Source organism: Sipha flava, unplaced genomic scaffold, assembly GCF_003268045.1.
Source record: "Sipha flava isolate LNK unplaced genomic scaffold, YSA_version1 208_pilon_pilon, whole genome shotgun sequence".
Taxonomy (NCBI): Eukaryota; Metazoa; Arthropoda; class Insecta; order Hemiptera; family Aphididae; genus Sipha; species Sipha flava.
In genome coordinates this window covers 672,358-685,770 of record NW_020272815.1, presented here as the reverse complement: position 1 = coordinate 685,770, position 13,413 = coordinate 672,358, and the positions used below count along the sequence as shown (strand labels likewise).

At 22.8% G+C, this 13,413-nt stretch overlaps 1 protein-coding gene across 2 annotated transcripts; it reads left to right on the top strand.

The window, feature by feature from the left end:
- The first annotated feature begins 348 nt into the window (after positions 1-348).
- On the top strand, positions 349-12,178 carry LOC112682713 (protein PAT1 homolog 1). Of its 2 annotated transcripts, none has more exons than XM_025553400.1 (14): positions 349-516; positions 1,604-1,688; positions 2,278-2,354; positions 3,429-3,557; positions 3,717-3,842; positions 5,861-5,977; positions 7,950-8,085; positions 8,478-8,569; positions 9,201-9,344; positions 9,791-9,919; positions 10,736-10,867; positions 10,941-11,099; positions 11,246-11,470; positions 11,570-12,178. In XM_025553400.1, exons 1-14 carry the CDS (start codon positions 484-486, stop codon positions 11,828-11,830), a joined length of 1,845 nt encoding a protein of 614 aa, XP_025409185.1. In that variant the 5' UTR covers positions 349-483; the 3' UTR covers positions 11,831-12,178. The 2 variants fall into 2 exon arrangements, with proteins under 2 accessions (XP_025409185.1, XP_025409184.1); XM_025553399.1 differs by having other exon boundaries at positions 9,198-9,344.
- The last annotated feature ends 1,235 nt before the right edge of the window (positions 12,179-13,413 follow it).

Genomic DNA, 13,413 nt, shown 5'->3' with positions numbered 1-13,413 from the left:
CGTAGAAAAAGAATAAAATATGAAATGAAACAAAACGAAATTTAATTTTCAATAGGAAATTAACAGCAGTCATCCACAATGAGCAGTGACAGCAGTACTAATCTAGTATGCAACAAAATATAATGAACTGAACATTTGGAACGTTTATGATTTTTGGAAAACGCACACAAATCATTCAGTGTGAAAACAGAGCGCAATTTTGAAGCGCGCGTCCGACGATTTTGAATCATCTAGTGTGTAAATCAGCTTGATTGGGTTTAGACTTTAGGAAGTGTGATAAAAAAATTGATTATATTTCGTAAACAAACCACTGATATAACCTCCAAATACTGTCTCTTATCAATTTCTATCAACTAAAAATATTTAGTGCATGTTTTTCGTTAGCGTACAGCAAAAGACGATGGCATAAGTTCAAAGACATCGTCTCTTTAGAATAATATTAAACGAGCTTTTCGTCCAATACACAAGTATACACCGTTCATTATGGACGGAAACGACTTTATGATGGATCAACAAGTAAGGAAACTAATTGCTATAACGCCGAATCTTACTGTAGACGAACTTTGAATAACACTGGACGCCCAAACCATTCAAAAGTTTCGATAGTTTTACTCGCTACAGCTGTGGTTTAAAATATGCTTAACGTTTATTGGGGATGCATTTTACAATATTACAATTTCCATTGATCTTATTCGGATTCCTGCTTGCAACTTGTTGCACTTAATTCAAAACGATAAATAAAATATAATGTTCAGACCCTATCAAGTTTTGAAGTACAGTAATGTGCCGTTTTTCAAAACCTTATCTAATGTTGTAATGTAATCAAGATTCAAGTGCATCAAATTTAATATAAAAACTGACAGTATTATTTTACTTCATTTATTTTTTATATATAATCCATACATATTTGGTTATTTGAGTCTATAGGATTGATAAATGACATCATAGAACTGTAAATTATTTTGGTTATAATAATTGTAAACAATTTTTGTTTTTTTTTATCTAGTGTATTTATGGGTTTTAAGTAAATGATAGATTATTTTGATGGATTATCACAACTTTTCTCATATCATTGATTTAAATATTAAATAGATGAAGTATTCAACTAAAGATATGATTTAGTAATAGTAGTATTAGTTTTGAAGTTGATACTATTTGAATAGTAATGTATTACCTTTCCTTTTATATGTATATATGTTGTTTTTTACTTATCTTTTTTCATTGTTATACAATTTTATTTTGAATTGAATAGTAAAACTATGGTTGTATGTACTTATATTAAATCTTTTTTGTGTTATTTTCTTCTGTCTATGTTATTGCATTTAAAAAATAAAAATTTAATAACATTTATTTTTTTTAAATGTTTTTTTTTTTGTATTCTAAAATCAAATGTTTTATTTATATTAAGATTTACATTTTAGTAAATTAATAAATACATTTTTTTTATTTAATAAATTCTATGCTGAATATAAATAAAGAATTTTTTTTTCACAAAAATATTTTACTGTCTCTTTTAAATCTGTAACAATTATAATAAAGTACCTCTGTTGAATTGAGGTTAAACAAATTTTACTGTATAATATTGTTTTTTTTTACCTTTTAGACAAATGATGATTTTGAAGAAGAAATTTATGACGAGGACAGATATGATGCTCTTAATGATGAAACATTTGGGAATGATATGTCAGGTAATATTGTAGTTAATGATTAATTATATTGTTGTACTTATAATGCAAAATTCTATATTCTATAGAAAATATAAAAGTAGATTTGACTTTTCTTTTATACTTAAGATGATGATTTATTTTATTGATAATATAAGTATTAATTATATGAAAACAAGATAGTGTAAGAAATTTATTGTAATCCAATGAAATTCTAATGAAATCACTTTTTGATCTTTCAGGATCATTATTTTTTATATAATTGTATTATTTTATTATTTTTATTTGTTGAGCTTATAGCATATTCTTTAAATAAAGTTTTACTTACTAACTATTAAGTAATATATAATATATAATTTATTTATTTTTATTAGGAAGGATTTCAGTACTACAGCCATTAATATTCTTTATTTATTTATATAATGTTAGGTGAATGGGTTGGTTTAAGTAGAGTGAAATAGGCTATAGAAATTTCTTCTCCCAGAGCAGAATGACTACTCGTTGAAACTGCCAGTAGTTGGATTTGAACCGTGAACTGTGCACTTAGACCCAGCTTCCTTATTTTACTTGACCACAATACTCTCACATATATTGTTTATTGTTTATTAAACAGATGGTGATTGGGAAACTGATCATGAGAAATATGCAAAGTTTGATGAAGTCACCAAAAAGAGATGGCCTGATGGAACTGTAAGTATTTAAGGATAAAAAACATCAGATATTATATTAGTTAATTCATTAAAAAATATTTATTGTTATTATTTGTGAAATTATTTTAAATATATTATCATTATGAAGTAGGAAGTTCCGTTAAATACAATGCCTATCCAAATTTGAATTTGTGTACATTTGTATTCTTTCTCCATTTAATAAAAAAAAGGAAGAAATTTAGGTCTGATCTTGCCAGAAATTCTAACAAAAATTGATGAATGATATTGCTATATTAATTTTTTAAGACCGAAATCAATGTACTATTGCTATTAAAAAAAATGATTCTGACTGAAATAAGTCATGTGAATCTATTTAAATTTCTAATGATAGTTGAGATAGAATAGTAGAACATAATTTCAGAATAGGGTAGGATTTTTTTGATCCAACTTCTAGATAAAAAAGAAAAGAATAAACTGCGCAAATTTCATTGAAATATTCCAAAACTATGTATTTCACTTTCAAAAATTTTTATTGAATCAAAATTATTTTATCGATATTTTCGAAAAATTTATGAAAATGTTATAATTTCAATTTTTTTAAATAGCTCAAAATTTTTTAAAAATTATACTTATAAAATTATCTATAGTAAAAAGTAATATAAGCATTCTGTGAAAATTTCAAATCTCATATTAATTATTTTTTTTTGAGTTACAATAAAACAAAAATTCAATTTTTTTTGAAAATCAGCTTGTTAAAATGTTAAAATAACCACCTTCAAAAAAATAAGTATAAGCTAAATCCAGTTAACTATATTTTATTTTATTTTCTGAGCAATATTTTTGGTTAAAATTGTGCGCACAGATAAACAAAAAACAAAAAAAAACACTCATAATCATACCAATTCATTTTTTCGTTTCACACTGAATTTAAAAATAATTATAGAAAATGTACTTTTTAAATTTACATTTAGGTTAATATATATTTAAATGGAACCATATAAATTAACTAGGTATATAATTTACTATTGTTAATGATATTTTGATTTAATTTAAGTATATTAATAAAACTAAACTGTAAATGTTAATTATAAAACTATTTATTTTATATTAATAGGAAAATGATGATTATTTAACAACCTCAGCTATTGAACCTAATGTATTCACAGAGTCTTTAAAGTCATTACCTGAATTAGAACGAGAACTAAGACAGCTGCATACATATAACCACCAATTTGATATTCCGGTAATTTTAACGCTTTTATTAAATACATATAAAAAGTATTTTAGTATTTTTAATTATTTCATTTTATTTCAATTTTATAATAATTAAATTGTTTTTGTTTTTAAATGTTATTTCTTATACTTGTAATTAATATATTTATTTATCCTGAATTTCTTTTAGCCACCTTTACAATATCAAAATACTTATAATTTTGCCAATCAAAGTATGTGTATGAATCTACCAAGTAATAACTGTGGTCCTATTAGAAGACCAATTCCTGTTCAAGGATCTAATTCTACATCACGAGTAAAATATTACATATTATAGAATTATTTTACTTTGCTTTAATGTATTGTGTATATTTATGTTTGCTTTTAACTGGAGAAAAGTGAATAATTTGAGTTTTTTACTAATTTATAGTAAATATATATGAATTTATTGTAACATGTATTAATACTATTATTAATGATTACATTGAAGTCTTAATTATCAACTTCTTTCTGAAAAAAATTGTTGAACAAATCTTCATTTTAATGTTTTGAATATAGAAATTAATTATTCAATTATAATTGATGACTTTATTTTGATTAAATATTTTCTACTATAAATATTTTTTTTCCTATCTCATGCTTTTTATTCAAATATTCTATCAAATAAAAATAAGACAAAAAAATATGTTTTTCCAATCATTATATTTACATGTTTTCATTTACTATTGTTATTTTCTACAGCAAAATTTATTTACTTGATTTTTAGTAAATTTAAAAAAATAATTATTATAATTTAGAAACTTCAAGTTTTGAAATTAGTTGATGATCTTTCTGAAAGGTCTTAGAATATCATGACTTATTGTTCTTCATTAGTTTAATTACATTTACATTTAATCTTAATTTATCTTTAAAAAAATCAATTATTTTTAAAATTCTAACCAGAAATTTTTTATTTTTATTTATCAAGTCATTAAAACTTACCTCAAAATATTTGTAATTTTTGAAGCATAAAATAATAAAAATATAAATAAATACTTATTTTAGAGTATTATGATATATGTAATGTGTAACGAGTTTCAAATTAAGAATTCATCATCCGGTATACATAAAGTCAATAAAATTTGCAAATAAAGCAGTTACAATAAAGTTGGATTATTTTTATAATTAAAATAATTTTAGAAAGACTATAAATAAAAGAATAATTATAAATATGAAATATCCATGATATCATTTATATTAATTCAGTTTCAGAAGAGTTACTCAAACAAACACAATGAAATAAAAGAAAACTATTTTAATAATATTTTTAATGTACAAACTCATTTTAAAAATAATATCTTATATCAATGAATTTTAGATAATAATAAATTATAACAACCAAAGTATTTATATTTCTTAACATATCTATTTATAATAAAAACTAATTTTAAATAATTTTTAATAGGAGACTATTAAAAATAATTTTCTCTATATAAAAATGATCAATTTTTCTCAATGTATTCTTTCCATTATTATCCTTTTATTCAGTCTCGATTTTATTGACTTTGTATATACTTGATGAATTTTTTATTCCAAACCGGTCATACATTACAAATATAATAATACTTTATTTATGGATCAGGTTAATCATTTATTTATTTATTTCTATTAATAAACTAGTTTTTATATGTTAATTTACGAGTATTAACAATTTACTAATTTTATTTTATTTTTTATTACTTTATTATATAAAAATAGTATAAATGTATTAAAAATACTAAAAATAAATTATAATTGGTATGTATTTTAATTATAAAAATAATCCATCATTATTTTAACTGTTTTATTTGCAAATTAATTATCGCAACAGAAAATTAATTTTTGTCTTGTTTTTTATTTCATATAAAGTAATTAAAAATGATCGAATAATATATAAAATGCATAAGTACTATCATGAAAAGAGCTAATTTTTCGCATTATCAGCTTTAAAATTGAGAACTTTTAGTTAAATTATGAATGATTTATTTTGCAACTATTAGTTTAGTTAACAGCTAAATGGTGTTTATTTATTTTTGAAATGTAGATATGATAAAGATAATATTTGTGTTTAATATAGATTATATCAATAATATTAATCATTTTGAATTATTTTACAAATAAATTTCGAAATTCATTATTTATTTAATCGTATTTAATTTTTTTTTTTCTGAAAATTACTGCCCTTCAATTTTTTTAAAATTGCTCTGGCCTTTATGATAATTGCTTAAGTGTGGTTCTATATTTGTACTAACTGAATGTTGATTGTTGTAAAATGTTTTAATATTTTTATATGAATACTAACAAAATGTTTCATAGAATGTTTTCAATGCACCTCCTGGGTTCAGAAACGCAAATGGACACATGGAGAATATTTTGTCTAAACCTCCACCAAAAGTATCAGCTATAAGTGTTGCTGACTTAGAGAGACAAATGGTATTTTTATTTAATTGTATTTTATTTTTATTAATAGGGCTAGGACTGGATTCCCTAAAAATAATTTTTTTAGACAAATTAAAATTTGCTATAATAATACATGTACCTAATTCGAATAATTTAGTAAGAAATTATAAAACTAATGATATTACCCATGTTCGATTTGAGTCAGTGTTTCCAAAACGTGATAACGTAGAAATGAACTTATACTAACCTACAAAAATGAAGTATAATATAAACGAAATGTTTATACTTACAGTTGAAATACACCCTGAAATAAATAAATTAATAATAAACGTCACAATAAATATTTTACTAAATTATGTGTAATGATTATTATTATTATAAATACTGAAAATTCGAATTTGAAAATAAATGATTGTGGTTGGGATTTATGTTTTGTAAGTTGGTATTGCTATTTGGTTTTGATATCCTATTATATTTTATGGGCTGTTATTAATTCCTGGATTTATGCACAGTCAACATCAGGGCATGAATTCCAATAAAAGTTACTCCAGCATTTTATGTATCACAAACATGTGGTAACCAAATTCCCTGTTAGGAATGAGTGTAAATATATTACAATAATTTTAGAATTACATTATTTTATTATACATATTTTTAATTTTTAAATAATTGCATTGATTTTAATGTATTAAAAGATCAATGATATTGTCATAATACAGAGTGCGACATAATGGACTCCCACATTTCCGAGGTGAATAAAAAAAAAAAACTATACAAGAAAAAGAAAAAAAATGATATTTTTAAAAACTTTATTATATAAGGTTTTTTAATTATTTTTTAAAAATTATATCATCTAAATAATTGATGAACAACACACATATGGATCCGTTCTCGTAAGTTTTCTATCACTCTCGCCAGCATATCGAGTGAAATCGTAGAGATTTCTTGATAGATAGCCTCCTTCAGTTTTTCAATGGTTCTATGTCGATGTTTAAAAACTTCAGAATTGAGATATCTCCATAAGAAATAGTCACATGGACTCAAATCAGGGGAGCGAGGAGGCCATGTAATGTTTTCCTTTAAGATCAGGCGACCAGGAAACATTTTTTACAAAACAGCACGAGAAAAACGGGCCGTACGAGCTGTGACTCCACCTGTTGAAACCAGAAGGCATCAGTATTTTTGTACTCTTCAATTTTCGGGCGTAAAAAATTCTCCAACATCTTGCAGTACTGGTTGGAAGTCACGGTATTTGTGACACCACCCTCTTAAAAAAAAAAATAATCAATGGCCGAACTGCGGCAATGTTTTCCAATGTTCTTAGAGACTTGAGACGTCCAACCCATTTTTTAGGCATTGCAGATACCGTTGCTCTTAAATTTTATGCCCAATTCAAAATCGTTTTGCGATTAGGGACACTTTTGTTTGGATTCAAACCGAACCGAGAGCGAAATGCTCTCTGTGTTGCAGTCACACATTCGTTGTTTTTGAAAAATGCCTCGATAACGAATCTACGTTGTTTACCGGACCACGGTGACGACTTAAAACCTTATTAATAATCTAATCTAGCGAAATAAACCACTTTAATCTAATAAGTTTGATTACGCGTTAATGATTATTTGAAATATGGAAGTCCATTACACCGCACCATGTAATAAATATTATAGATGCTATTATTGGTGTGAAAATGTTGCAGAAAAAATAATGTATAAAGTAATAAAAATTGTTATATTTCACAGTTTTATTTGTTTTAGCTAAAAAAAAAGTTGTTTATTTATTTAAACTATATATTTATAAATTATATGTGTTAAACGAATAATGCATAATCTCTCCAGTCCTAGTATTTAACATCTCTTTGTCTTATTTGTATATAACATTTCGTTACATTTTAATTTAAGTGTAGTATTTATTAAAAAAAAATTGTTTTAAGATTTTAGAATGTGTACTTTTTTAATAATTGATCTAGTTAGTAATAATAAAAAACAGGCTTCAATATTATTTGTAGATTGATGCTGTTAAAATAAGTCCATCTTACAACCATCCAATACCAGAGGTGAACCAAGGATACTTACCTATGCCTTCATACTACAAGCGTGATTTTCCACAATATAATGCACCAAACATGCGTGCTATGCCAAAAAGTAATTTTTACTACATATTTTAATAATATTTATATTATTACAATATTAATATTAATATGTATTTTGAAATTTTAATAAAATTACTCGTGTTAATGTGTGCCATAGAAAACTAAATTAATTTGAATTTTCATAACTTAATAATAATTTAGTCAAAGTAAATTAATCTGGGTTTGTTAGTTGTAAATTTTAATTTGGACAAAAAGAGAAAAGCCTTAGTTGATAAATGTGTAATCCTTTAAATTTTTTATATATAACTATTATTTTAAATCTATAAATTTTCCAATAAATTTTATTTGAAATAATTGAATTTTTTGGATTTACACAACTAGTTTTTCTATCAATATGATTTTTTTATGTATTTAAATTATAAAATTGATTTTTTTTTATTTTAGATTTTCCAAGAAATAACAACACTTCAAGAAATATAGTAAATGTTAAAAGATATAATAATAATAATATGGGATATCAACATTATCCAAAAATGGTTGGCTTATAATTAATGTATTGTATTATTATTTTTTGTTACTAAAATTTTTAAGTATATTATAAAGTTAAAATTGTATATTGTTAATATTTTAAAAATATAAAAAGTTATTATTTTACAGTCTGTTCATGTGTTTGTATAATTGAGTTATTATAAAAAGATTATTTCGATTACATTTAACTTATTTTTCTAAGTATACTTTAAACATTTTTTTTATTCTTTTGAGATTCAAGTTTTGATTGCAGTGTTTGGAAATTTTAGTTATAAAATGTATTACAATTTAATACAATAAAAGTTTACCGTAATATTTTTATAAATATATCTTTTTTAACATTAACCATTCTTCAGTTTATTGAATCCATATTATTCATTGGACAATTTGAAACCCTTTAGAATTAAAATTATTTTTATATCTTAATATTATCACTTATCTAGATTTTATTGTATGTTATTTATAAATTATAATTATTCCTTTTATTTTTTGTATTATGCTTTTTGCCTGTTATTTGATTAAATTTTAACTTTATAATTTTTAATTATTGTTCAAATATATTAATTGAATATTGAAGAAATATATTAATACTTAAATTTATTTTTCAATCATTAATAATGGAATTATACTTTTTAGCAGAAAAATTATACATTTGATGAGCAGTCAGATTATAATGATTCTGGTGCTGGTTTTATGACATTGAGGGAAAAACATTGGCTGGCTGGAATACAGACTATACAATTTCATAACAGTAACCCATTAGAAGAAGATTACTATTTCACTGTTAGTAAAATAATGTAGAAATAGAAAAGCCATAAAACTATGCTATTTATTTTCAATTAATTCATAATGCATTTGTGAGGTTTTTATATTTTATCTTTTTTTTTTTATTATTTATTAAATTCATTATTGTAATGAAAATTAAATTCATCAGCTGTATTATCTTCAAATAATAATTTTCCATATAAATATAAAATAAAAATATTTGAAGATGTAAGGAAGTATTTGAAAGTTGGACTAAAAAGAGGTCTTACAAGTTTCTTTAAAAATAAAAATATAATTAATTTTAATGTTTTTAGAATAAATTATATGTATAATTAATAATTATTCAAGAGTGGTGGATTATCTTACGTATTATAAAATATAAATTAATTAATCATGAATAGTCATAATGATTTCAATAAATTTTACTTAAATGTTATAAATATTTATTATTTATTTATTTATAGATGTATCAAAAACGTCATCATGGTTCAAGTGGACCAAAACCCAACAGTATTTTTCAACAACCTGAGCAATCCAGAGCTACCAATTCGTATACACAATTACACTTCGAAAATTCTTTAGGAAAAGTTTTGGTTCGTATTCATTAGGTTTACAGCTCTTTATATATTTGATTTTTGCCTTATGTAATATATAACATGTCTGAATTCTATAAACTTATATTTAGTCATTATGCTTATTCTTATATTTAAACTTGTTAAGTTATACTAACAAAAATATAAAAATTTTAAAATTTAAAATTTATAAATTAAGATAATTGTTCAAAAGTATTTGAATAAAAAAAATTACATAGATTGTTATATTTAATTTTGTTGTTGATGTAATATTTACTAACTATATCAGTTGTTAAACCTCTTAAGTTTAAAAATGTCACAGTTCTGTAACTGCAATAAATATTTATAATTTTATTTTTAATGTTGCACAAGTTTGATAAATTAATTCACAATAAATATTTATTAATTAATGTTACATGAAAAATGTATTATCTGAATCAGATTAAACTACTTGATTATCAAGTTCAGCATTTACCAAACTTTTTTTCTGCCAGACCCCTTAGTACAAATAAAAATTAAAAAACAATAATAAATTATAATACTCTGTATATATTAAATTTACGTTCATGGACCCGCTCCGTTAAATGTGCGGACCCCTAAGGGTCCACAAACCACAGTTTGGGAAACGCTGGCTTAGTTAAATGCAATTTCCTAAAATACATTTTTATTTAAAACTAATTTGATAGGTCAGTCTATATTTGTATGAAAATTATTTTTATCAAAATTATAAGATTATAAATCATGTATAATTTAATTAATTGTAATCATATAATTTAACTAACTTATTATTTCAAAAATTACAATATATATTTTACTTTTAATTTTATTCTGTTTTAGATTGGCAGCGTAATAACTCCAAGAAAAATGATTGATATTGAAACACAAGATTTTACACCTACTTCAACATCAACAAATCGTGTTATTGTTTCCCAAAAAAATTCAAAACAGATCCTTTTAGAAATTGAACATGTTAGTTCTATTTAATTATAATATGATAGTAATTATTTATAAAACATACATTTAATTTTCATATATTTTATAGATGTACATACCGTTACTGAAAATTGAACAAACTTATTATACAATAAGAAACAAAGCACAAGCAGCACCTGCTGTTCAGCAGTACATTGATGAATTAACTGATATTCTTACTAAGCATTTACATCATTTAGTATCATATGTGACTATACGTAAAGGAAAAGTAAGCAAACACTTCTATTGTAATCAAGAATCATTTTTCAATTATTACTGTGGTTAATTTTAATTGTATAATTTGGAAATATTTTTGACAAAATGTTGATAGTTATATTTGTTTTTAAATATATATTGTTTTAATTTTGTTATTAGCAATTGGTACATAGAATTTTACCACATCTCAAAAACCCATCATTTTTGTGGAGTGTATTTTTTGGTCCTTCAATTTGCACGATAATTTCAAAAGATAATGAAGACCAACTCCTATTACTGTTTTTACCATATATAAGGCAATGGATATTTTGTTTAGATTTATCTGAACTAAATCAAATTGCGGAATATTTAAAAAAAAATCTTTCATTTGTCTTAATAAGTGTTGTGAGTAAATACTTTAATTTACTTTTTTTTATTTAAAATGTTTTGCCTCCAAAACTAAAAGTAATATTTACATAAATATATGTATTATGTTTGTTTTAGTTTGGTATATCAGTTATTGCGAATATGATTGAACGAGCAGAAGAAGTTCGACCGTCTACAGAATTAAAGGATTTAGAACAATGGAGTGTATTTATTAGTAGTGTTATATACACTGGTTCTGAAACTACAATACAAAGACCAGTAATTGGTTTGGATAAAAAAATCATAGAAAAACATTTGACGAATTTGCCATTTGATCAGTCTATAACAGTTGAAAAAAAAATTGAATCTTATTCAAAGACTTGGTTTGGATACAACTAAAAAATAATCAATAGTCTTGAATATTCTTGAGATAATTTTAATTTTGTGTGATTTACAGTGACTACCATACTATTATGGCAAATTAAATTATCCATAATGATAGTATTTTTTTTTTTTTTTTTTATTACTATATTGGCGAAATGGTAATCTCTTGTACACTTTTTGTTTTGATGTCTAAGCATTTGTGTTGTAAATAATGTTGGAAGTTTGTTGACTGAAAACTATTTATTTTTTCTTTGCATTGATTTAGGTTTAAGGTTTTACTAGCTTTACTGAATTTGTCTCCATATAACAATTATTTATTGTATTTTAAATATTAATCTTATATTTGTTCCAGCTCATTAACACATAGTCAAATTTTAAAAAAAATTACTTAAAATAATTTGAAAATTTTCATTTTAATAATCAATTTCTTATCTATGTATGTATAGTAAATTTGTTTTAATGTTATAATCTTATTATAGTGCATATTTTAGATTTACTTAGTTTCAAAGATGTTTGTAATAATTAATTAACGAAACACTTTTTTTTATAGTTTCAATTAATTATTTTTAAGTAATTAGGTAATTTTTTTAATTTGTTTTATTTATTTTTTAAAATGACTTAATATAATTTTAATTTAATTATCAATATATATAATATACTTACTCTTGTATAAATATTAGTTCTTATGTTATTATAATTTGTATAAACTGATAAATGATATTGAAAAAATATATGTATAGATGTGTGTGTGTGTGGTGTGTGTGTGTGTGTGTATCCAAGTATAAAATCAATTGATATTGAAAGTTTTATTATTAGAATTTTAGATATTTACACATTAAGTATATCCACTAATGTGAACTATTTATAATTTATACATTGTTAAACAAAGAATTTATATTAATTACTAAACCGACAACTTCTGAACAAAATAAAATTCCTATATGATAAGCTAAGTTTAAAGAATAACAGAACCATTTTATTATAACTAGTTTTAAAACTATTAATTATGGTCTATCTGTACTCAACATTATGCAAGATATGTTTTGCCTGGAGTAATCCCATCCGACATCTTAGTAAAAAAATATTGTCTGAATTTATCTAACATAATTGAAGCTTGTTTAATATTCGTGTTTAATAACCATAAGATAATTTTTTCTTACTATATTGTGTATGGTCCAGAGTAATAAGAATAGACCTTTAACTCAAGGATAGTTTTTAATATTAAATTATATAATTTAAAATTTATTTACAACCAGTCATCGTTTATTATATCTTCAATATACGAATGTGTATTTCATTGATGTTAAATATTATAATTATATATTAGAAAAATGTAAAATAATAAAATGTATATTATAATTAATAATTCAATGAGCATAGTTAAGTTATAATTATTATATTATTGGTATACAATTTAAATGTATTTTTTAACTATATTAAATTAAAGTTTATAGAAGAAACAAAAATATTGCCATTATAGTATCCAGCAATTTATTTTACCGATTTTTTTTTTTTCATATTATATTGCTCATTATTTTAGAATACTTAATGGTTTTATAATATTTTAATAATTGTATATTTTTTTTTTTGCTAATTAA

Coding starts and splice junctions, on each gene's coding strand:
- LOC112682713 (XM_025553399.1), top strand. CDS start 484: ATGGACGGAAACGACTTTATGATGGATCAACAA. Junction 517..1,603: donor ACTTTATGATGGATCAACAA/GTAAGGAAACTA, acceptor TTTACCTTTTAG/ACAAATGATGATTTTGAAGA. Junction 5,978..7,949: donor CTGACTTAGAGAGACAAATG/GTATTTTTATTT, acceptor TATTATTTGTAG/ATTGATGCTGTTAAAATAAG.